Genomic DNA, 26,089 nt, shown 5'->3' with positions numbered 1-26,089 from the left:
TCTCACGAGATCTTGCATACGTCACCTCTCGTCGCCATCTTGGACTCGGGCTGAGCAATAAATTGCTTGGTACAGGTTCGTGATCTCTCTGTCGAAGCGTGCCTCGCAGGAAGAGGGTCAGTGTCTCCGCTCCGCGTCTCAGTCCTCGGGTCAGCGGTCTCCGCGTGGTGCGGAGCGAGGGTAGGCCCCGCATTACTTCTTTGCCCGGCTCCAAGATGGACGGCAGCCGGGACGGGGAGGCCGCTCTAGGGGAGCACGTGGCGCGCCGTTTGCCTGCTCCCGGGGCTGCTGGGATGGTGGCGGAGTCCCAAGGCCTCCTGCCGCCGTCGGGCAGGGAGGCCAGCGGAGGCGGGGCCGCGGTCGCCCCTGAGAGGCGCCCTGGCGGTGGTGGCCCAGCCTCTTCTTTCCTCGCACAGCCAGGCGGCCCCTGCTCTAGGCCCGCGTCGCCATGGCCGCGGTTCCCGAGTTGCTGCAGCAGCAGGAGGAGGACGGTAACAAGGTGAGGTCCTCCCCTCAGTCTCCAGGACGGGAGGCCCAGTCGACCTCCCGGAGCCTTGTTCCTTTCTCCACCCTCTCCCAGGGGCCTGGCTGCTCTTGGACCCCAACCCTCCCCCCCCAGTACCGTAACACCTGCGAGACCTGGTGCCCCTTTTGTGCTCTGTTCCATTTGAAGACTGCCCGGGGTCATCCCGGTGACCCCCGATTCTCCCATTGGGGAGAGGACCACACATGCTGGAAGGACTCTACTTAGGAACCACTCCTCCACTGCCTGATACCGATACCGAGTAGTCTCTTGGCCAGTCTCCTTGACTAATTCTTGAAAACCCCAGAATGTGTTTTAATATTAGAAGTTTATAAAATTTCCGTTGGTTTCCATTGGTGACTTGAAGGTGGACGTGAAATTTACTCATTATGGAGCAAAAGTCAGTGGTTTGTAGTCTCCAAACTGGCGCCTCTTCCAACCCCCTTTAAGAAAGGGTCTTTTTAGCCCAAACAACTGGGGAAATTCAAATCTGTAGCATGTTCCTTGCAACTTCGTAAACGCTAAATGCGTCCTCGTGGGAGTTGTGTAATTTTTAGTAGGTCTGAAATGTTTACTGAGCTGCGCTTTTATTTTTAAATTCTGTGTAAGCCCCAGGCGCGTTTCTTGAAGTCCAAAAGATTGCAAATGCCATAAACTGAGGTTACTATAGCCAATTAAAGATTTAGAGGTGAGTCTCCACTCTTTATTGGTCCTTTAAGTTTGAATTGTTCGGAGCCGCTATCTTAAATGCAGAATCATCATATAGTTTTCTTGACAGAAAAGTTTTTAAAAAAATATAAAACAACTAGGCGCTCTCAAATTTAAGAACTTTGGATCCATGTTAAAAACAGCTCTTTTGGGGCTGGGGATGTGGCTCAAGCGGTAGCGCGCTCTCCTGACATGCGTGCGGCCCGGGTTCGATCCTCAGCACCACATACCAACAAAGATGTTGTGTCCGCCGAGAACTAAAAAATAAATATTAAAAATTCTCTCTCTCTCTCTCTCTCTCTCTCCCCTTGTCTCTCTTTAAAAAAAAAAAAAAAAACAAAACAAAACAGCTCTTTCCAACTCACAGGCATCTTTGGAGAAAGTATTCTTCTAGTAAGTAAATACCCGAAGTTGCAGGCTGAGCAACTGGACTGTTGGAACAAGGGCGCCATTGTATTAGTTATTGAAACGAGCTTTGTACACGGGAGGGGCTTGATTTTTTTTTTTTTTTAAGTTGAAAGAGGTTCATTTAAGTCAAAGTGAGAACTTGAAGTTAGTTTCTTTGAGTATTCTGGTTATTTTTCTCTTCAAAATGTAGGTTTTGGATAGAAGTTTTTATAGCCATTTGTTTTTCTTATTTTCTTTGGTGAGGGGTACCAGGGATTGGAACTAAGGGGCTGCTTGAATCATAGCAGCTCAGGAGGCTGAGGTAGGAGGATTTGAAGTTAAAAGCCAGCCTCAGCAACCTAGCCAGACCCTGTCCCAAAACAGCAACAACAAAAAAGATTTGATTGCTTCAGCTCACCTTATTTATTTAAATTGGTTTTTAAAATGACTTCCCCAGCACCCTGATTCTCCATCAAAATTGGAAGAGGGTTATGAACACTATCAACTGCCTCTCAAGTTCCAGGAACTTGGTCTATCAGTAGCGAAGATACTTTTTTGGAAACTATGGGTTCTTTACCACTGAGCTACCTTTTTACTTTTAAGACAGGGTCACACTAAGTTGAGGCTGGCTTTGGTGTCCCTGGGATCCTTCTGACAAAGTTACAGAAATAAATTACCCTTCATTTTGCTGCCTGATCTGTGCTGATAACTAGTATTGTGCTGTGGTGGATGAGGTCTAGATAGTTTTACAGTTTATCCAACAGGGAGTTTGTGGCCAAGTCTTGGGTAAAATCTTGATTAAAAAAACAGTTTTAGCCTGGTACAGTGGCACACCAGCTGTTCAGAGGCTGAAACAGGAGGATCACTATTTCAAAGCCAGTCTCAGCAAGGGGAGGCATTAAGCAACCCAGTGAGACCCTGTCTCTAAATAAAATAGAAAATATGGGTGGGTTATGTAGCTCAGTGGCCAAGTACCCCTGGGTTTAGTCCCTGGTGCAACCCGCCACCACTACCAAAAAAAAAATAGTTTTATAGTTTGTTAGTCAACTGAGATATTTGGGGAGGGGGATGGTACTTGGAATTGAGTCTAGGGTTGCTTTATCACTGAGGTACATCCCTACTTAATTCTTTTTTTAAATTTTGAGACAGTCTTGCTGACTTGCCTAGTCAGGCCTAAAACTTAAAATCCTCCTGCCTCAGCTTCCCAATATGCTGGAATTACAGGTGTATGTGCCTGCATCATACAGAAACATTTACATGTTAGCTTAATGTTTAGATGTTATTTGCTTTAGTTTGCAATTTCCACAAGGGTGGAATTCATGGATTTGCATAGACCCTACCACCCTATGGGGTTAAAACAAAAGTAGAGGGTAAAATTGATTATTGAGGATTTTGAATGCTTGTGTATACTCATTTTGGAAAAGTGAGCAAAACTAAAAGTATTGAGCTGTGTCTGGTAGCTGAACACTCCAGTATTTGTAATATCCTTATGCCTAATGTGTTTGCTTGTTCCTCAAAAATCAGAGTTCAGGGGAAAAGTTGCATGGTTAATTTGGTCTTTCCCATTAGTGTAAGGGCAAATCAAATGTAACAGCATTTTTTTGTGGGTGATAGTCTCTTTGGTTCTGAAAAGCTTCAGATTTCTCTCCTTTATTGTGAGTGGACTGAAGTAAGCTGAACATTTGGAAAGAAAAAGCTGTCTAAGATTGAAATCTGTTCTTAATTGATTTGGAAACTTTTAGGGGTGAGGGCACTTAAGCTAGGATGGAGAAATGTCCTGCAGGGCCATTCCTGAATTTTGACCAGCTTTAAGTCCAAATTTACCAATTTTTGTGGTCTAATGTTTTTTGTTACACTCATGACTATTTTTTCCAGGAAGTATGACTTATCAAAGCTGCCCACGCCCTAGTTCTGGATCAGTAACTTGCACACAGTGTCTTAAGGTCCCCATTTGTGAATACTATTTTGACAATTTATGATGATCTCCTATTTTTTGGTTACAGGAAGAAATGACCAAGAGGTTATTTGAGAATTTTCTAGATTTGACTTTTTCTGAGATCTGAATTCTCATTTGGTAAGACATAGTAAGTGAAAACATCTAATCTAGAAGTTTACTTTAAGCCAGGATTTTTTCCAACTTGAGCACTGTTGAGATTTTGTTTTGGGAACTTGTCTTGTACATACATAGTTGGTTGTTGAACAACGTTATCAGCCTCTCCTAGGTAACAGCAGCTTCCTCTCCTTCATTTGGATAGTCAGAAATATCTGTAGCCTTTGTCAAATGTCCTTTGAGGCCCAGTAGATTGACTCTTGATTGAAAATCACCATTTAAACTGACTCTAAAATGATGTGCTAATGGCTGGAGTAAAGTTGTTATAGATGCTAGTCTTAGTTGGCTAGTTTGATGCAAGTTCTTGAGGTTTATGATTGTGTAAGGAAGTAACATAAAACTTAGATAATTGATTTGATATCTTTGGTAGCTTTTCCACTAACATCAAAGAACTTTGTTGAAAAATGTTAAATGGTTGTCTTCAGCAGGTTCTGGGGCACTTAAAGGATATAAAGGGGCAACTTTGTATATGTTATGTTTGTGAATGAAGTCCTGGGTTTGGACATTGTAAACCTGGGGTTCTTGTGCCTTAACACCTGTAAAAGCTCTGTGGGCAAAAATTAAAGCTCACTGAGAAATGTGCTGTGGTGAGATGATTTTAAATCCTACTGTTTATTTAATTTTGCTTGCTATCTTTACTACCAGGGCTTTGTTTCTTGAGCAAATTAAGAACAGTATATAGATTAGAAATCTGAATATCTCAAATAGCCAGTGGTCAAAGAAGTATGCAGCAAAAGTTAGTATTTAAGGAAACTTGTAAACTTGATACCCATATTTTTAGAAAAGACTTTCAGAACTTTGTAAGTTCTGCTTTTTCTTTTTGAAACAGGAAAAGAAGATGGCTGTAGGACATCATGTGTCATGAATGTGGTAAACTTATTTAAGTACCATAATAATTAAAGTCTCTGGGTTGGGGATGTGGTTGACTGGTAGAGCACTTGCCTAGCATTCCTGGGCTTGTTCCCCTGCACCAAAAAAAGATGTAGGTTTTCAAAAAAAGCACTCTCTCAGCCTCCAACCTATTTCTGATCAGGTGATATGTTACTCCTAAGATAGCTATCTTAATTCTAAAAGAGGGACATGGGCTTTGGGTTTTTTTTTTTTTTTTTAATTTGTTTTTTGGTACTAGGGATTGAATCCAGAGTGCTCTACTGAGCTACATTCCCTTTTGCTTGATTGCTTATTTTTTTATGTATTTATTTGGACATGGGGTTTTGCTGAGTTTGCTGAGGCTGGCTTTGAACTTGAGGTCCTCCTACCTCAGTCTTCTGGGCAGTGGGATTACAGGTGTGCACCACCGTGCCCAGCTCTTTGAGTTAGGTTCTCATGAAGTTGCTAGGCTTGCAGTCCTCTTGTGCCTCATTCTCTGGAATTGCTGGAATTATAGGCATGCATCGCTTTGCACTGGCATTTGTTGAGTTTTTTAAGGAAAACCCCAAAGGCAAATCATAAATATGCAAATTTTGGGTGGAGGTGAAGGGCTTTAGCTCTGAATGAAAGAAATATTTTTTTTTCAACTATGGGAGCTTTTTCTCTTGCAGTGTTGTGGTTGTTTCCCAGTATGATTTTTGTGCCAAGAGATACTTGCAGATCATATGGTTCACCCAACCCTTTTTGCTTTGTGAACTCATTTGAAGATAGTCCAGATATCAACTAATTACATGGATTTCTAGACATGAACCTAATTCAGTGGAATCTCTTTTCTATTTCTATGTTCAGATTTGACTACTGAATGGACTTGCAGCCTTGTGAAATGATGATTCAGTTTATCCATTCGCTGAGTGTGCTGCATTGACCTTCTTCCAAGCCCCAGTTCCTGTTCTAGAAACTTTGGTGCTATGTAGCCTCCAAATGCCCTGCAGTCTGCAATGTTCTATTGCAGATTGCTTGTGTGTTGGTAGCCTACTGGTAAGAGTGGTTGATGTCAGCAGGGATGGGTCCCTCTGGGTCCTATCTTACCAAGATGAGTGGTGCAAATCTGATCACTTGCTGCAGCCCTTCCAGGTTTTTGTTAAGCCTGTGCCTAAGTAATTTTCTTGTTATTAGTAGCCTGAGATCTAGAAGTCCTAAGTTCTCTTTAAAAACAAATTTATACACATACATTTAGTTGTTGATAGACTTTTATTTTATTCACTTATTTATATATGGTGCTGAGAGTTGAACCCAGTTAGTGCTCCTCAGATGTGAGGCAAGTGCTGTACCACTGAGCTACAATCCCAGCCAGTTTTCTTATTCTTGAGGATAGATATATGGTTATAGGCCCCAATCAGGGAGAACCAATGGGGGGAGAAAGAGTGAATTACCCATAAAGGCAGAGAGAATTAGTATAGTGGTTATAATTGATTCAGTTGTTTTATGTACCAGTGCTTTAGTGGAGATTAAATTTTAGTTATTTTTTTTTTTGAGAATTTTTAAATATTTATTTATTTGTTTATTTATTTATTGTTTTTGGCGGTCACAACATCTTTGTTGGTATGTGGTGCTGAGGATCGAACCCGGGCCGCACGCATGCCAGGCGAGCGCGCTACCACTTGAGCCACATCCCGAGCCCCTAGTTATTTGTTTTTAAAAAATATTTTTAGTTGTAGATGAACACAAAATCTTTTTGTTTATGTATTTTTTATGTGGTGCTGAGGATTGAACCCAGTGCCTCACATGTGCGAGGAAAGAGCTCTATCACTGAGCTACAACTCCAGCCCCAAATCTTAGTTATTTTTAGGGTAGGAGAAAACAGTAACAATTCAGAATACCAATACTTTGAATCATTTTTGCCTTTTAATACACTTAAACCATGAACGAGGTATAGGGAAGGCTATGGTATTTCTTAGAGCACTTTCTTCTTGTGAGTTAAAACAGTAACAAATTAATGTTTTATAAGCATGTGAGACAGATCTCAAATATTTGCAGAAAATAGTATAAATCTGGAGTATTTGGACAAGTTTTTCTTTTTTCTTTCTATTTTTTTGAATTGGATATTGATCCCATGAGTTACATCCCCAGTCTTTTTTGAGACAAGGTCTCTTAAGTTCCTGTGGCTGACCTTGAACTTGAAATCCTCCTGCCTCAAATTTCCCCAATCTATGGCAGAATGTTTTTGCATTTTATTTCATACTAATGAGTATTAGAAAGGAAGGTATTAGTGCCTTGCCTTGCTTTTGCTTACTGTGGGAAAAAATGAAAATCTGATCCAGAAGGCATCTTTCCCCTCTCAGTTCCTTGTACACTTATACAAAACAAATGTGTTTTCTCTGTAGTAGTTTCTTTGTAATATTCAGATACATAGGGGAATATTGGGACTGACATACAACTTTGTAACATTGTGCACAAAACTGATTAGATTAAAATAGCTATTTCACTAGCTCCCACTCTGGCATATCCTTGTTTATGGAGTTTCATTTTGGCTATATGGCACTAGTCTAAATCAGAATTTGCAAGCAGCATAACATCCTGACGTTTATAATTTCATGTGTTTTTGTTTCCCCTGTGGGTTTTGAATTTTGGAACATTGCCCTTTTGTCATGAAGATACCCTTTGCCATCTGTGATCCTTTAGATCTTTTGAAGAGGGAGCTTTGCTGGTGGCATTAAGTCAGTCTTGAGCCAGAATGAAGAGAGATTTGAACCAAAATTGAACATCCCAAAGATCTGCCGGGTTGTCCTACCACCAGTGCCTGATTGACAAGTGGAGGAAAATGCACAGGGGAGTCACTAACAGTTTTTCTCCCTTCAGGAAAGTGCCTGGCTCTCTTACCAAAAGCATTCAGATTTCTTAAAAATGGTTTAAGGTTTGTTTCTAAACAAAGCAGTGCTTCTTTACCCCTTGTTGGCCTTGAGGAAGGTGCTTGTAGTCTGTTGGTTTTAATACTGGGGATTGAACCCAGAAGTACTTTACCACTGAGATATTTCAGCCTCCCATTTTTCCCCCCCTCGTACTGAGGATTGAACTCAGGGGAAATTAACCACTCACATCCCTATCCCTTTTTTGTATTTTATTTAGAGACAGGGTCTCACTGAGTTACTGAGGCTGGCTTTGAACTCGTCGTGATCCTCCTGCCTCAGCCTCCTGAGCTTCTGGGATTATAGGCATGTACCACTGTGCCTGGCTGTATCTCTTATTGAAAGATGGATCTGGTAGAGAGGAACTTTATGTTGTGTGTGTGATGCAGTGGTTTATAGGAAAATCTATAAGAGTCAGTTTAAAACTCAATTCCATTGTTTGGGTGTAGGTATTTGAAATTTGATTCTCTCAATGACAAGGGGTCTGAGAGACAACTGAACTCTACATGTCAAATGTCTGGCATTGAGCCATTTTCCCAGTCCCTAATGTCCAAGGTTGAACCTGGTTCTGAAGCCTTCCTTATCCTGCTGAATGTAAATGTCTATGTAAATTCTAGGTATTTTAACATCTGTTTAAGTCATTTAATATGTGGGTCAAGTCAGATGTTCACAATATTGGCTTCACCGAATGTGAAGTAGTACTCTGGGTGGTTTAATCAAGATAAGGGGTAGAGGTGGGTAAAAGGAGAAGAATGCTCATCCCTTCCTACCCCTGAGTCTGGCAATTTATGTAGCAAGTACTGGGGCATGGGACTGAAGGGTGTTGGTTTTGTTAATCAAGTGTAAGAAGGAATGCTGACTTAGAAGCTCTAAGCATTTCACAGTTATTTTTTCCCCCAGTGCTGAGGACTGAACCTAGGGCCTCATACATGATAAGCAAGAATTCTGTCGCTGAGCGACATTCCTAGTACATTTACAACTTTTTATTCCATGATGATGTGTGCTTCATCTGGAGGATTGTATGCTACAGTGTGAGAAAGTTGGTGATGTCCTCCTTCCCCTGGGAATTCTGTCAGTATTCTGTTTCAGATCATTATTTAAGGCCCACATACAGACCTGCTTATTTGGTGGTTAACACTATCATGTCAAGTTGTTGGTATTTTTGTTTGAATTCCTTCTAGTGGTGATATGAGAAGCATATCCTGCTTGGTTACTTGGTTTCCATTTTCTGGGTTTTTGATATTTTTTTTGTGGTACCTGGGATTGAACCCAGGTTGCTTAACCACAGAGCCACATCCCCAGCCCTTCAAAACCATCTTTATAGGGCTACCTCTGGTTTGTTTTTTACAACTTGAAACCTTTTCTTTGTCACCGTGCTTACAGAAAAGAGAAGTACTTACAACAAGATAGGGGAGAGAGAAGTAATTATATTTATTGTTTGTTTGTTTGGTACTGGGAATCAAACCCAGGACTTCATGCATGGTAGGCAAGCATTTTACCATACCCTAATTATATATTTTTAACGAATGTAGTCTTTTTATAGGTGATTGGGCCAGGTTTCTTATTTAAGTTCATCAGTTCCTAGACTTTACGTTTGTACTTTGAAGACAAGAATTAAAAGGGAAACACCTCAGACTTCACTGAACATTTTCTAGAGTTTTATGACTTTAGCATTAGTTACATTGAAGAATGGGAAAGGAGATACTTTTGAACTTTAATAAAGAATTGTTTGACAAATACCAAATGTCTTCCTTGATATAATGAGAGCAACTAAGAACAGAACAGGGAGGATGAGCAGGAAGAAAAGATTAGCATTAAACAGAGACATGAGGCGGGAGGGAAAGGGAGAGAAAAAAGGGAAATCACATGGAAATGGAGGGAGACCCTCATTGTTATACAAAATTACATATAAGAGGTTACGAGGGGAATGGGATAACAAACATGGAGGGAAATGAATTACAGTAGATGGGGTAGAGAGAGAAGATGGGAGGGGAGGGGAGGGGGGATAGTAGAGGATAGGAAAAGTAGCAGAATACAACAGTCACTATTATGGCAGTATGTAAAAATGTGATGTGTAACTATTATGGCAGTATGTAAAAATGTGATGTGTAACCGATGTGATTCTGCAATCTGTATTTGGGAAAAAATGGGAGTTCATAACCCAACTGATTCTAATTTATGAAATATGATTTGTCATGAGCTTTGTAAAGTTGTGAACATCCAATAAAAAAAAAAATTGTTTGAGTGCGTTGCTGTACACCTACAAAGCCAGTTCAAAAGCCAGTTCAAAGCCAGTCTTAGCAAAAGTAAGATGCTAAGCAACTCAGTGAGACCCCTGTTTCTAAATAAAATACAAAATAGGGCAGAGGACGTGGCTCAGTGGTTGAGTGCCCCCGAGTTCAATCCCTGGCCTCCCCTCTCCAAAAAAAAAAAAGAATTACAGAATTTAACTTGATTTAAATTTAGTAATAAAACTATTTAACTGCTTTTTACTAGTAACTCAGTTTTAGTGTTTGTACTGTTTTTTTTTCCTTACTCTGAAAAGAAATATTTTCTTAAATCTGGCAAAATGAAGATGGGTGTGTAGGCCCCCCACCCCATTTTTCCAGATTTACAGCTCATAAAGTCAGTCACTTAGTTTCCAGGGCAGGATTCACACTTGTGCTCATGTGTAACCATAGTAGGATTCTGCTTTGGTTAGTATCTGGTTTCTGTAATTCACCCTTCTTGTCTAGATTTCTCAGCTGTTTGTAACTGTCTGAATATAATTAGGTCCATTTATTTCTCCATCTAGGACCGCATACCAGGAGACTGTTCTCTGTCATTTTCCAAGGTTTTTCTAGTCTTTTGGATCCTCGTGATATATGATCTTTACAGTCCATAATGCTACTGGGGATTCAACCCAGGGGTGCTTAACCGCTGAGCCTCATCCCCAGCCTTTTTTTATTTTGAGACAGTCTCACTAAGTTGCTTAGGGTTCCACTAAGTTTCTGAGACTGGCTTTGAACTCCTCCTTTCTTGGCCTGCCCCTCCCCAACTGCTGGGAGTTTTGTGCCGCTGTGCCTAACTAATAATGCTTCTTGAGGGTCTGGGTCTGTAGCTCAGTGGCACAGCACCTATCTAGTATGTGTGACGCACTGGGTTTGATCCTTTGCACCACATAAAAATAAACAAAGGCATGCTGTCCATCTACAACTAAAATTATTTAATAATAATGCTTTTTGAATGTTGTCATTAACATTTACATAAGAACTCATCTAGTTAGTGTACTGTCATAAGAAATGCAATCTCATGTACATGATATTAGAATCATACAGTTAGTTGCTTTGTTCAGTTTATAGGAATGCTTTGAATACATGGATTGGACATAAAGAGCAGGTTTCCCTATAATTTCAAATATCAAAACTGATTTTGTTCTAAATGATCTATATCAAGAATACTTTTTAGGGATGAAATTAATACTCAAAAAATGTGTTTCAGCTGAGGTCTGTGTCTGTGGACCTGAATGTTGATCCCTCACTTCAGATTGACATACCTGATGCACTCAGTGAGAGAGATAAGGTCAAGTTTACAGTGCACACCAAGGTAAGTGACAAAATGGCTTTGGTAATACTAACAATGCTAGGTTATAGCCTTGTTCACGTTTGGATGTGAGAAGATTGATTCCATTAACTACAATGGTTACTGTTTGCTGTGTACCAACTGCATAGTGTGAACCTCTCTCATGTATAGCTTGCTGTTAGCAAGTGCTGTTGCTTCAGCATCCTTCTGCTATGGTGAAGCCACAATGACAAAGTGATGTAGCTGGGTGCTGCCTATTTATATAATTCAAACCTTGCACCTTTGGTTTTATTTGCATCTGAAGGTAGTGTCTGTGGCTTGCCTTAAATCTTATGTTTGGAAGGCCCTTTTGTTTGTGGTATTCTTCGTATACCTCAGGTATACTTCAGGGGAAGTGTCAAGACGGGCAACCTGATTCTCTACTTGAGTTGACTTGATCATAGTAGATAAAATTATCATTCACAGGAGTTCAAAGGAAGCCAAGAATAATTTCCACCACCCTAGTAGCTAAGACTTTTTTAAAAAAGATGATGATGATGATGATGATGATGATGATGATATTTTTTGGTCATAACTGGGATAAGTTCCTTTTTTTCTTTTTTTAAGATGGAAGTAGGGTTGTTTAACTTCCTGGAACTTTTTCTTTTACTAGTAGATATTTTTCTCTTTGATTTGATACCTTGGCAAACTTCCAAAAAGTGTAGTTTTGTGAAAAGTCTTCCTTAAAGATCAGATTAAGTCTTAGCTGTGGCTAAGTGGTAGTTGGAGATCATATACTGCTACTTCTTTATCATGATGTTGTATTATGCAGAATTTTCCCATAGTGCAGCCCAGGAAACCCAAACCACATTATCAGGTGATGGTTAGCGATTAACTTCTTCCTCTTTACAGACTACACTGCCCACTTTTCAGAGCCCAGAGTTTTCTGTTACAAGGCAACATGAAGACTTCGTGTGGCTACATGATACACTTATTGAAACCACAGACTATGCTGGGCTTATTGTGAGTACGTTTTAGCATACCAAGTAATTAAGTTATGCTACCTTGGTATTAGATTTCACCAACATTTTATAATGGGTTGTGAAAACTCTTGATTTTTATCTGCCTATTAGAATATTTGCTAACTCCAGATTGGTATAGTCTTTAACTGAATAGTGCTGTGAGATGAAGCATACACAGAATATAGTATATACATTATAAGTAGGTAAACAAGTTTAATGATTTAAGTCCTATCTACCTTTTCTCTGGCATCATTTTTGGGCATTAGTAAGTTGATTTCTAGGATACTTCAGTATTGTTATAGTTCCCAGAATAAAGAGGCCATTGTCACCTTTTGAGAATTAATTTTTGGCTGTGGGAACTTCTGTTCAGGGGTCTTCCCTTCATTTAAAATTAGGATCTTTTGATTGTCCTTAGAGGTTGAAAATTTTGCTTTTGTTTAATCATTTTTGTCATTGATTATCTTAATTTTAAGCTAATGTCAAACTGGTACTCTGCTAGTTCTCTATAAACTGAACAAATGATTATGTCAGAATGCCCAACTGTGGGGAACATACTTTGGGGTCAAAAGATTTAAAGTTTGGGTGAAACCGAGTGACTTTAGATAGCCCCACTTGGGTGGCCAGAGTTGAATGAGGCATCAACTAGAACGTGGTGGGCAAAATGCTCATCATGTATTACCTGACTATATTGCAGATTCCCCCTGCTCCTACAAAACCAGATTTCGATGGTCCTCGAGAAAAGATGCAGAAACTGGGAGAGGGTGAAGGGTCTATGACCAAAGAAGAGTTTGCAAAGATGAAGCAAGAACTGGAAGCGTAAGTGGATTTTCTTTTTAAAGTTTGAGACTGGGTTTCACTAAGTTGCTGAGGCTGGCTTTGAACTTGTGAACTTGTAGGTGTACCACACCTGGTGGGTGGGTTCTTTTTAAACAGTGTAGCTGTTAATTGCCTAGTGTTGATTTCTAAAACTACATTTTGTAAATATAGTTTTGTGGGGTACAGTTTTTGTACTTCTGACCTTTATTCCTTGAAAGTCATTTTTTCTCCCACATAAACCATACTTTTATTAGGGCATGCTGGTCTGGCATAGGGAAGAAAGTAGACCTTTAAATCTTCATAAACAACATTTTCAAAGTGTTAAAATGTATAAAAATTTGTCCCTTGAAGTTTTGTTACAAGAAGTATTAGAAGAAACTAGGTTGTAACAAATGCTGTTACAAAGCATTCTAAATAACCATATTGATGGTTTGAAAGAGGCCAGGTACATAGGCAGCATATTTTAATCTGGTTGTAATTTTAAAGCAAAACTGTATTCTTTATTCTGTATCATAGGTGTAGGTTTGCATTACTGAGTACTGAAAAACTTATAGCAGATGTTTTTTTTTTTAATAACAGCAGCAGATGTTTTTCAACTATTATTTCTTTCCTTAAAACAAATCAAATATGAATTTTAAAACCACATACCATACCATTTAAGTACTGGAAGGTTAGAGAAAAGGTATTGTGCTCTCCTCACCCCCACCTTGTATTAGGGATTGAACTCCTGAATGCTTTAGCACTTAGCTATGTACCCGGCCCTTTTTATTTTTTGAGACAGAGTCTCATTGAGATGTCAAGGCTAGCCTCAAACTTTCCATCGTCTTATCTCATTTTCTCAAATCCATGGAATTATACGTGTGTGCAACTATGTATTTCACTTTGTTAAATTGGTTACTTATAGATGATGATTATTATTTTTTTAATTTCTTGTTCCTCTACTCTTGAACTTCTTTATCTTGGCTCAAAAGCATTCACCCTTTCCTCTTATCATCAGCAAGTTAGAATTCAGGTGCTCCTTTCAACAACTCTTCAATACTCTGTCCCAAGCCCATGTTGCGTAGGGCAGGGCTCACACCTGAATAACTCTGTGCACTATAGAGTGCCTGTGAGTCCAGCCCTGGGGATAAAGCACTCAACACAAGTTTCCAAACCCTAACATCTTGAATGCCTTAATTGAGGTAACACTGCTTTGTAATTTCTGCTGATCCCAATCCTTATTAAGGATTTGTGCTGTGTACATGACTGCCTAAAGGGGTTTCATCCTTTTTAAAACAACAAATGTCAACGTACTTGCTAAATTTCAAGTAATTACATGTAGGCTTGGGGAGTCTTAGAAGGCAGAAAAGCACCACTTTCCTCCTCTATTGGTTCATTCCAGATTCTAAAATGCCAACTGATTAACTACCAAATCAAACCAGTATGTTGTTTTGGCCTAGTTGTAGTATTTTACTTAATAAAAATGAGCAGATCACTAGATGATAGATCGTTGACCATCAGCACATGATAATATCCATCAGGGAGTAGAGTGATGCCAACTGAATTGTGTATGCATTTGTCTTTTCAGTGAATATCTCGCTGTCTTTAAGAAGACTGTGTCCTCTCATGAAGTATTTCTTCAGCGGCTTTCTTCTCATCCTGTTCTCAGTAAAGATCGAAACTTTCATGTTTTCCTGGAATATGATCAGGATGTAAGGCAATTTTACTCACATTTCCATGGTTCAGTTAAAATGTATGATTATGACCCATGATGGCAAATGCCTGTAATCCTAGCTACTCAGACTGAGGCAGGATTGCAAGTTTGAACCCAGCCTTGGCAACTTAGAAAGATTCTGTCTTAAGCTTTAAAAATGACTGGGAGTGGGCTGGGGATGTGGCTCAAGCAGTAGCGCGCTCGCCTTGCATGCGTGCGGCCCAGGTTCGATCCTCAGCACCACATACCAACAAAGATGTTGTGTCCACCGAGAACTAAAAATAAATATTAAAAATTCTCTCTCTCTCTCTCTCTCTCTCTCTCTCTCTCTCTCTCTCTCTCTCCCCCTCCTCTCACTCTCTCTTTAAAAGAAAAATAAATAAAAATGACTGGGAGTGGAGCTCAGTCCTGGAAAAGAAAAAATTATACTTTCTGAAAAATGACTTATCACAGAAACACAATGGAAATGTTTGGGGATGCTCCCCCCCCCCCCAATCCATTATAGAAGTCATTTTTGTGACTCTGCCTAAGCTTTGGCTTTTTATCCATCTTCCAAAGACTAGTTTTTTCATTGTTAAGTTTGGGATTGTTAGAAGGAAATTAAATTGATTTACATTGGTTACCCTTTCTGTTAAAGGAGATGTGCTTGTGTCCTTATTTTTGTATTTTTTTTTTTTTACATGTTATATTTATTGTCCCTTGATGAAACAAGCCCTAATTTAGAGTTCTGAAGCTTAAAGCCTAATCAATGTAGATTGAAAAGAATGTAATTCTGCCAAGGACTGAAAATCCTCAAAGACTTGGTTCCTACATATGTGATCTTTTTAGAAAGAGATGACTTACATTTAACATTATCCATTTATTATGTTTTTCAGTTTAGTTGGTAAAGCAGAACTAAAGATATCTATGTTTCTATATTAGTATTGTTTGGAATGTTATTATTAATTTGAGAGCCTAGAAAAAATATGTAACATAAACTGTTTTGGAATTTTCTTTTAGCTAAGTGTTAGGCGGAAAAATACCAAAGAAATGTTTGGTGGCTTCTTTAAAAGTGTGGTGAAAAGTGCTGATGAAGTTCTTTTTTCTGGAGTTAAGGTAAGGGACTTGAGCTTTTTAAGAAAATTCATAACTTTATAGGAATAGAAGATCATCTATTTCTTTGGATGAGATAATACCACAATGTACTAATTTTAAGGAATGGGCTATTTTCATTTACTTAATTCAGTTTTTGCTTATTTCTCCAAAACACCTTGTTCTCTCTCAGGAGAAGTGACGTGAACCTTTCCACACTTGAGTATTTTCTCCTTTTGTAAGGACAGAGGTTACTCAATTTTAAAAAGAAAATAAGCTAGAAGATCAGTATTTCATGCCTTTCTCCAGTATGGTGGCCGCCAGCCACAGGTGGCAGGTGAGCACTTGACATGTAGCTTAGTAGGCATGGTGAAAAAAAAATATTTTGTTTTATTTACATACTGGATTTAAGAATTTACTACAAAGAAAAAAATATAAAATGTCTTACTACTGTTTTACATTAGTTATGCGGTTAAGTATAATATTAAAATTAATTTTACTCTTCCCAGAATACCAGTAGAGAAGTTAGCATCAGAAATTCTTTTTGGGTAGTGCTGTTCTAGAAAATAAGAATTAAAGCACAAGTCTTTCATTACCCTCATAGATGTGATTTCAAATTTCTTTACTCTTCAGGCCATTCCCCTCCTTTTAAACTGAGATACTTTAATATTTACTACCAGAATCTGACTTTGTCTTTCCAGGGTAGGGCTTAAGTGGGAAACAGTATAGGTGCATAGTATACTAGAGAGGGTAGTTTCATAAATTTGGAAACTCTTTGGCACAGTGCTGAGATGTGTGGACTGTCCTATCAATTCATTGAATGATATTTAGCATCTTTGGCCAGTGCCTACCAGGTGTACCAGTATGGCCTCTCAAACTGAAGCCATCTAAATTTAAATAAAAAATAACCACATGCATATTCTAGTATTCAAGTCTGGGTGGCATTACCTGACTTGCAGAACTGCTGCAATAGTAATAAAAACATTGGGTCTTGGGTTACCAGAGATTGTTCTTCAAAATGATTCTCTGACATTTTCTTGATTATTGCTAGTCCTGGGTATTATCACTGTGTTTTAAGTTTGCAATCCTCTTATCTGTGGAGGTTAAACTTTTTACTTAGAAATTTGTCACAAAATACATTCTTGTAATTTATGCTAAAGTTCTTTTTTTTTTCTTATCTCCTTTTAGGAGGTAGATGACTTCTTTGAGCAAGAGAAGAACTTCCTTATTAACTATTACAACAGGATCAAGGATTCCTGTGCTAAAGCTGACAGAATGACCAGATCTCACAAAAGTAAATATATATCTTTTACCCACTAGCCACTTTTGGCTTTGCTAGTGTGCCTGCTCTGCTCACATAATAAGGATTGCACTGTCTCTCCAGATGTTGCTGATGACTATATTCACACTGCGGCCTCCTTGCAGAGCCTGGCTTTAGAAGAACCCACAGTCATCAAAAAGTAAGCTATTGTTGTGAAAGCATTTCCCTGACTTCCTGATTGAAGACTACTGAGTGATATAATTAAAGAATAAAGAGTACTGTCAGAGGCAGTTCTTCCCTGGAACACAAGCTTATCAAGAACACTACACTGTTCAGCACTCAAGTGTTTGGAAGGCACTAGTAAGAGAATCATAGTAGACTTTGGATTCTTCTGTATGTAGCTGAATAGATATGGTGTAGAGCCTTTATTTCTGTCACATTAAATGACTTCTTTTAAAAAATATTTATTTTAGTTTAGTTGGACACAATACCTTTATTTATTTTTGTGTGTGCTGAGGATGAACCCAGGATCTCGTGCATCCTAGGCAAGCACTCTACTCCTGAGCCACAACCCCAGCCCAAATGACTTCTTTTTTGTTCATTTTAATTTTGTGGTTGTCTTTGAGAGAAGTATGCCTTGGTTTTCTTTGTTAATTGGTTCTTGCCATTCTATCTGGTCTTTCTTGAAGAGATTTCTTTTTGTTGTTGTTGGGGTGTTTGTTTCTTTTGCACTGTAGTTTGAACAGGGATACATTACCACTGGGTTATAACCCCAGCAGTATATCTTCGTTCCCCCACCCCTAGCCCCTCCGCCTTTTAAAAATTTTTTTCAGACAGGTTTTTATAAAGTTGCTTGGGGCGTCTAAGTTGCTGGGACTGGTCTCAGACTTATTATTCCTCCTGCCTCATCCTCTTTTCAGTTGCTGGGATATAGGCGAGCACTACCACACCTGGTTCTTGCTGGTTTGGGGAACAATTCAGTGACTCAATGATCTTGGACTTTTACATTTGCTTTCCACTGTTTCTCTGTACTGGGCATTTTGAGTATAAGACTTTAACCTAACACATCTCTACTTGGTATAATAGGTGATACAACCTCTAACTTGAAGTTGAAAGTCATGCTAATAGTAGAACCAAGATGAGATGGTAGCATATTTTTGCTTTATGATGCCCTTGGGGGAAGCTCATTAGAATATGACCTTCTTTGAACATAGGATAGGCCTTTGATAACAGCATCCTGGACACAAGACAAGGTGACTGAAGGGCAAGAAAGAGAGGCTAATGCCAGTAGGCTGTGGCACTGGAAATGTGCTCAGTTTTATAGTCATTTGGAAGGAAAACACTACTTTTAAAAATCAAAGCACATTGTACTCATTCATGTCTTGAGTTTTGATAAGATCATTTATTTAATACCTTAAACCACAACTGTGTTTATTTTCAGATACCTATTGAAGGTTGCTGAACTGTTTGAAAAACTTAGGGTAAGAATTTTTGTTTCTGTCTTAATAAAATATATATTTTGTAATCTGTACATAACTGCTTTGATAGTGACCTTTATTTTTTTAAATAGAAAGTGGAGGGTCGTGTCTCATCAGATGAAGATTTAAAGCTGACAGAGCTTCTTCGATACTACATGCTCAATATAGAGGCTGCAAAGGTAAGATGAGGAACCGGGAAACCCAACACAGTGCTAGACCACCTGTTGTGACCAGAAACCTAATGCTAGAGCTATTCCTTTTTTTGGTAAAAAGGAAAGTTGCTTTATATTAGGAGGGAGATAGGAATTTTATCAGACTTCTTTGTTAAGTGATGTGCCCTTTTTTGGTATTGGATCCATAAGTAGTATGCAGAATAAACTCCAATCTCTTGACCTGAGCATACCTTTTCTTATATTTGGACATTTTTAATGCTTTATAGATTTTCATGGAATTAAGAGCTAACTTACAAAACTAGGTACAGTAGTTTCACTGAGCTTCAATAGTTTTTGGTGTTGAGGTGACTTCTACTTTGCTATAAGATTGCAAAGAATCATTATTTCAAATTAGGCTAGTCCCTAGTATATATTTCCAGAAGCAGGATTGGCAGTGTAGGGTTATGTGTGGTCCAGACTGCTTTGTTGTATTCTTGCAGTATTCTGCTCTGACTCACCAGCAGTAACATGTGATTTGTTGTTGTCATTATTAGATTTTGCTGGTATTTGTTTTGTGATACTAGAGGTAGAACCCAAGTGCCTCATGTTTTGCTAGTCAAGTGTTCTTTTTTTTTTTTTATTTTTTTTAATATTTATTATTTTTTAGTTCTCGGCGGACACAACATCTTTGTTGGTATGTGGTGCTGAGGATCGAACCCGGGCCGCACGCATGCCAGGCTAGCGCGCTACCGCTTGAGCCACATCCCCAGCCCAAGTGTTCTAATTTTATTTTCTTTTTTGAGACTGGATTTCACTAAGTTGCTGAGGCTGGCCTCAATCCTGTGATCCTCCTGCCTCAACCTCCCAAGTATTGGAATTAGGCATGTGCCACCACAACCAACTGTGCATGTGTTTTAGTACACAACATTTAATTTTGTTAATTGCTTTCAATTATTGAATCAACTAGAAAATAATCCTTATTTTTACTCTGTTGGATCATCCCGCCACCCCTGCCCCAGGTACTGGAGATTGAATCCAGGGGCTCTCTACCAGTGAACAACATTCCTCTACCCTTTTAAATTTGGAACAAAATATTGCTGAATTGTCTTGGTTGACCAGGATCCTGGGATTCTTTCCCTGCTGAGTTGCTGGGATTTAGGCATGCATCACCATGCCCCACTGTTGAGTTTTGTTCTGTTTTAACCTTACACATAAAGAATTCTGGGAAAGCCCTCAAATATGAGTGGCATATCCCTGCTAATCTTATGAGGGTAGATATAAGCATAAAGGTAGATTAGATTCTAGATTGTGTAAGCTATTTGGTATTCCTGTTTTGTTCTCTGGAGATTTTTATGTTCTAACTGTTAATTTTCTTCTCAGGATCTCTTATACAGACGCACCAAAGCCCTCATTGACTATGAGAACTCAAACAAAGCTCTGGATAAGGCCCGGTTAAAAAGCAAAGATGTCAAGTTGGCTGAGGCACACCAACAGGAATGTTGCCAGAAATTTGAACAGCTTTCTGAATCTGCAAAAGAAGGTTGAGCAGGAACATTCTTTACTTATTTTACATTTTATTTGGGAAAGCTTACAGAGAGGAAAAGTTTTTCAAAAGTGCAATAATACCCACATGTCCCACATATCCTTTATTACTTGGACACTAACACTTGCCTTCACATGGTGTAAACATGGATGCCTGGTGTTCCTAGTCCATATGAATATCCTAAAAACTTTGTTGGGTTTCCTATCTAGTTATCCTAGATCTTAGTCTCCTTTATTAGGAAGTTTTTGGTTATTTAGTTTTTGTTGTTGTTTGCAATATTTATATCTTTTAACTATTTTGTAAATATCTCTTTGTAAAAAGATTTTTACAAATAGATTATAATGTTGTGTGCATCTTCTTTCCAGTTGTGGTGTTCATTTTGGTTACTTAGTCAAGTGTCCACTTTCTCCACTGCACTTAATATTCCCCATCACCTATCTATAGGGGAGATAACTGAAGATCACATACATGTTCTGCTTTTCACTAAACTTCCCTGGGCTCAGTGTGTATGATTCTTTCCTAACCAGCATTTATTCTGATGGTTGCAATTAGATGATGCCTCCTCCCTCAATTCTAGCATTTCATCTGCAGGTCAGCAGTTGCCTTCATACTACAAACAAGAGCCCTGCCCCTCCACCCCTTTTAAAATATCATCTTAATTCTTTGTGGGATGCTGGAGATTGAATTTAGGCTCTTGAGCATGCTAACCAGGCCCTCTACCACTGTGCTACATCCCCAGCCCTTCCTTTTCTTTTAATTTGTTACTGTCCTTAATTATTTTGGTGCTCAGAGTGTCCAAACTTTTCCAATGGGAACATTTTGAAACTAGTATGTCTTTGTGACACATTACACACACTTTTTTTTTTTTTTTAAGCAGTTAGTTGTTCTATGTAATCTGTAGACATTCAACTCCAACCCTGGATTTGACCATTTTTCAAGGAGCCGAGATTCTTTTTCTTAGGTAATAGTAGCCAATATCTGGGTGTGCTTGTTGTTTGGGGGTGTCTTTGCATCTAGGCCCTTTAGGAGACAGAATTAGGAGATGTAAGTGAATACATGTGATTGCACACCTAGACAAGTTTTAGGGATCATGAGTCTATCCTGATGACTCGATTCCAGTCTGTGTCCACTATATTCTTTCTTGCCTTTACCCCATTCCAGAACAGGTTTTTTTTTTTTTTTTTTTTAGTTCTGGGATTGAACCCAGGGGGTCTTAACCACTGAGCTGCCACATTCCCAAACCCTTTTCATTTTATTTTTGAGACAGGGCCTTGCTTGGGGCCTTAATAAGTTGCTGAGACTGGCTTTGAACTTGGGATCCTCCTGCCTCAGCCTCCTAAGTTTCTGGGATTACAGACACGTGCCACCATGCCCATCCCTATCTCATTTTAAAGCATATTTGTCACGGGACTTTTTGGTTTTCTTTTGGCCAGTGGTAGAGCCATTTATGTGTATTGGAAATATCTTCATAATAACATGTCTAAGTCTAGATTTTGTAGAGTATAATATCTTGCTTTATAATATCTTGCTTTGCTTCATGTCTGTGCTTTGCTTCTAATGTATGGCAAAGAGCTTTTTATTGCAAGTTGGCAATTGCATGCAAATATTTATGTTGCTGGCTGTGTTGGATTGTTTCAAAGTATCTTTTTACTGCCCTATTCTTTCTTTAAAAATAGATTCTATTTTTTTTGTTGTTGTTTGTTTGTTTGATTTTTAAACTGGGGATTGAACCCAGAAATGCTCTACCACTATACTACCCTGTTATCTTTTATTTGAAACAGAATTTTGCTGAGTTGCCCAGGCTGTCATCTAACTTGAAATCTTCCTGCGTCAGTCTTCTGAGTCTCTAAGATTACAGGTGTACTCCACCGGTTTAGAATTTTGCTTTATTTTTTTTCTTTAAGGCTGAATAATACTCAATTTTGTCTGTAATTCATTTTTTTTTTTTTAAATTTATTTGTTGTCCATTGATGGACACCGGTGATTCCATGTCTTGGCTATTGTTAGTAGAGTTCAAGACGCTTTTGACTATTGTATTTTGAGAAGAGTTTTCACCTTGGGATCCTCCTGACTCACTTCTCCCCACTATCTTGAGGGCAAGAGTGAGGCAGTTCCTCACAAGTTCTTCAGTGGTGCTTGGTGATTGAGTAGTGTGTGGCCTGCTTAGGATCACAGTAACCAGAAGACAATTAGTGTATGTCCCAGTCAGAGTGCTTAAGAAGGAGGAAATAATGGTGGTTTGATCATAATGATATTTGGAAGCTATGTGAATATGAAAACTTAACATTTCTTGGTTTGATAAACTTTAACTCTTTCTTCCTGTAGAACTTACAAATTTCAAACGGAAGAGAGTGGCAGCGTTTAGAAAAAACCTAATTGAGATGTCTGAACTGGAAATAAAGCATGCCAGAGTAAGTGTTTTCAAATTAAACCAATAACATTTTAGGTTCCACCCCTCTTTCCCAGTTCATTGCCCCAATGTCGTCAGGCAGATAGGGTTTGCTGTGTGGTTTTAATTCCATGTGGTACTTAGTAAATGGGAACCACCCATCAGAATATTTTTGTTACTGCAAATCAGAAATCCATATCTTGAAACAGTTTACCTGGTGTGGGGGGGTACTAGGGATTGAACTCAGGGCCACTAAGCCACCCCCCCCCCCCTTTCTTTTTTAATTTAGAGACAGGGTGAGTTGCTTAGCACCTAGCTTTTGCTGAGGCTGGCTTTGAATTTGTGATTTCCCCCTGCCTCAGTCTCCCAGGCTGCTAGAGTTATAGGCATGTGCCACAGTGCCTGGCCTTGAAATAGTTTTGAGAAGAGCATTCTTGGTTACGGCTCCCTTGGTTCCCCCTCACAGGGCTTGTGAGCCATACTGACATGCCTGCTCTAGTAATTTAGCAGTAAACTCTTTAGTATCTTGGATTTCATTGGCTTTCAGTAGAAACAACTTTTTGTTTGCCAAGCTTCTTTCAGTACACTTTCTTGGTTTAGAAAGGAAGACAATCTTCTGTTGCATATATCTGTAGCTTAGCACAGAAGCGAGAGGACACTGTTCTCAATGCTGGGAACATGTTAGATCTAATGGGGTCTTTTGAGAGTTTTTGGTACCTGAGGGTATCTCCTTTGGCCATTCAAGGACTTGGCTTCAGACTGCTATGGACGAGGTCATCCTGTCAACCTTAAGGACCATAACAGGGATTTCTCCCTTGGAAGGAACTGTCACTGGCCTTCAGTTTGTGCTTACTTTTTATCCAACCACTGAGCCACATTCCCAGTCCTCATTTTTTTTCTTAATTGGGTCCAGCTTTCTGTTTATGACTTTTCATTGGAGTTTAAAGCATAATTTTGCATAAATCAGCCATGTTCTGGGCACTTTTTATTTTTAAGTTGTTTTTGAGGTGGTACTAGATATTGAACCCAGTGATACTCTACCACTGAGCTACATCTCCAGTCCTTTTTGAGACAGGGTCTGGCTAAGTTACTGAGGCTGGCTTTGAACTTGCAAGCCTCCTACCTCAGCCTCCTGTGTCACTGGGATTACAGGTGTGGACACTGATCACGGCTCTCTAATGTCTTTGAGGTGAGAACTTCGCAAAGCAATTTTTAATCTTGCCAATGACTTTTTATTTAGAGACAGTTTTTGAGGTGATCCTCTTACTTCAGTTCAGCCTCCCTAGCCACTGGGATTATAGGTGTGCGTCACTGTGCCCAGCATCAGTGACTAATTTTTAAGCAACTCTTTATCTGGTCTTTTTAAGAAGGCCTTGTAAAGAAGAACAGGCATGGTTGCATTTGGGAGCAGATAGGGTGGGAGATGCTAGAGTAGTGACCAGTAGTCCCAGACAGACTCTCTTAAGGGAGAGAAACTCCACATGAAATGGGTGGTGAGTAGTTTGTGCACTTCAATTGGGATTTAGAGGAGAAAAATGCCAACCCACTTGGGCTAGTTTTAGATCTCTATGGACATGCTATGTCAGTTGAATTTATGCTTCATTCTGGAGTATATAACAATTCTTAGATTCTAGAATGATTTTTTGGTCTACTTTGACTTTGATGTTACTTGTGTTTTGTTTTTTCCCCAGAACAATGTCTCCCTCTTGCAGAGCTGCATTGACTTATTCAAGAACAACTGATCTATCTGCCTTTTCTCTGAAGGAAACAAATGTGAAAACTGCATCACTTGCACTTAAATCATTATCATAGAATATGATTAGCTTTGACTTTAGTTTAAAATTATGTGAATAAATATTTTGATTTCTAAAAATCTTAACACTTAACCATGTTGGTTTAAAAATATTTTTATTGCATGCAGCTTGGATATAACTAATCTTTTTCTTATGCATTTAATACCTCAGAGTGGGCAGAATCTAAATACTGGATTCTCCTGTAGTTTGTCTTCAGTTACTTAAGAAAAGGTGTGGAAGACATGTGCCTTCTGGAAATATGTAGAAGCAATCACCAGGCTCATGTCTGTCATCCCGATTCATGTGCCCATGTACCTACAGACTGATCTGTCAGGAAGGTGCCAGTTCAACAAATGATAATAGCTACTTGTTACAGCTAACAGACATTCCATTCCTTCATTGGGGTTTTTTTTTTTTCCTTGTTACTTTCATGTTTTTGAGTCACCTAAAGTGTTTGTATAATAACAAGGGCAAAAAAGATCTCATTTATCTTTTTAAAAACCCTTTGCAGTTCCATTTTTATAGTTGGGATATAAATATTTGAGGGGAGAGAAGTATGTAGGGGTATATATAGAAATAAACAGTATGGCCTGCTTTAAAGATGGCTACACAAGAAAGATGTAAGCTCTTTCCCTGATGTTGGGGGAATGTGTGTTTGGGCTTTTGTTTTTTTATAAAGTATGCAATAAAATAATAAATCATACTACTTATGGAGTTTTTCTGTGAAAAGATGAAATGCGTTTGCAGCTAAGCTAAGCCTTGTCTAATTGACCACTGAGCCATCTTCAGCCCTATTTTGTATTTAGAGACAGGGTCTCACTGAGTTTTTGAGGCGGTCCGTCCTTCTATCTAATCTTAATTTTTGAGGACTTTAGGCCAGTTGTTTAGGAGGTCTCTTAATCCTGGTCTGTTTGTTCCTGTTTTTATTCAGGTTTGTATTTTTGACAGGGGCATATGTGACACTTGTGTCTTTGGGTTTATGTCATCTTTTTTGGCAATGACTCCAAAGTACCCAAGGTTGTTGTGTCTGTCAGGTTTTCTTTACTGTAAAGCTTAATTTTTACCTTTGTAATAAGATACTTTGACATTAGGTAAAATCCCAGCATCTTTAGTATCTATTATAGTGTAATCAGTAGCTGCTACAAGGGTTACTTAGCTGATCATTTGAATATCACAGGGAGCACTTTTCTATTTTAGCAGGTGTTGATGTCTTGCCTTCCCAGCTCGGTACAGGTGGCCATACTGTCCTCTACTGCCTCTGGTGTTTATTTGGGAAGTGTGATTCATGTAATGGATGAATTTAAGCTCAGCTGTTACTTCTCCAGTCTAGCTCCTATCTACATTTCTCCTTCCCTGTCATTCCCATTAGTGTTCATAGTAGCACAGCCACAGGTCCTGTATTTGGATGGGTGACAGACAGTACAGAGCTAGTACTCAGACCTTGACCATAGCTGCTGAGTACCCTTGTGATCAGACCTGGTTTACTGAGCTCGTTGGTTACTGGGCTTGGGGTCTTATACTTCTTCAGACTGGATATTTTGCTGGTTATAAGATAGTGGGATTATACAATAATTGTGTTATTCAAATATGAAATAAAACTTGATTAAAAAAAAGATAGTGGGATATGAGCTCTGGCTCTGCCACATTCCCAGTGGCTTAAGCAGCCTCCCCATGTGAACCAGCTGAATTTTGTGCAAGCTGGAGTTGGCATTTTAGACTAGGTGCCCCTCAAGTTACCTTAACTACCATTAGTCTCTAAATCAGCCTTTGTTTCACAATTCTGGATGTGTGTACCTTTCACGCTGCTATAATGTTCCTTCACACTTC

At 39.1% G+C, this 26,089-nt stretch overlaps 1 protein-coding gene across 3 annotated transcripts; it reads left to right on the top strand.

Annotated features, from left to right (window-relative positions):
• Nucleotides 1-12: 12 nt before the first annotated feature.
• Nucleotides 13-24,429, top strand: SNX5 (sorting nexin 5). Of its 3 annotated transcripts, none has more exons than XM_081292697.1 (14): nucleotides 13-180; nucleotides 417-499; nucleotides 10,985-11,089; nucleotides 11,957-12,067; nucleotides 12,761-12,882; nucleotides 14,450-14,573; nucleotides 15,575-15,670; nucleotides 16,835-16,940; nucleotides 17,031-17,106; nucleotides 18,349-18,388; nucleotides 18,478-18,564; nucleotides 19,918-20,077; nucleotides 22,406-22,491; nucleotides 24,161-24,429. In XM_081292697.1, the coding sequence occupies exons 2-14, from the start codon at nucleotides 449-451 to the stop codon at nucleotides 24,209-24,211; spliced, it is 1,215 nt and encodes a 404-aa protein (XP_081148823.1). In that variant the 5' UTR covers nucleotides 13-180; nucleotides 417-448; the 3' UTR covers nucleotides 24,212-24,429. The 3 variants fall into 3 exon arrangements, with proteins under 3 accessions (XP_081148823.1, XP_081148824.1, XP_081148822.1); XM_081292698.1 differs by lacking the exon at nucleotides 13-180 and adding an exon at nucleotides 4,558-4,598 and having other exon boundaries at nucleotides 203-499; XM_081292696.1 differs by lacking the exon at nucleotides 13-180 and having other exon boundaries at nucleotides 204-499.
• Nucleotides 24,430-26,089: the final 1,660 nt, after the last annotated feature.

This window comes from Spermophilus citellus, assembly GCF_964194105.1.
Source record: "Spermophilus citellus genome assembly, chromosome: 4".
NCBI lineage: Eukaryota > Metazoa > Chordata > Mammalia > Rodentia > Sciuridae > Spermophilus > Spermophilus citellus.
This window is presented reverse-complemented; position numbering and strand designations above follow the sequence as displayed.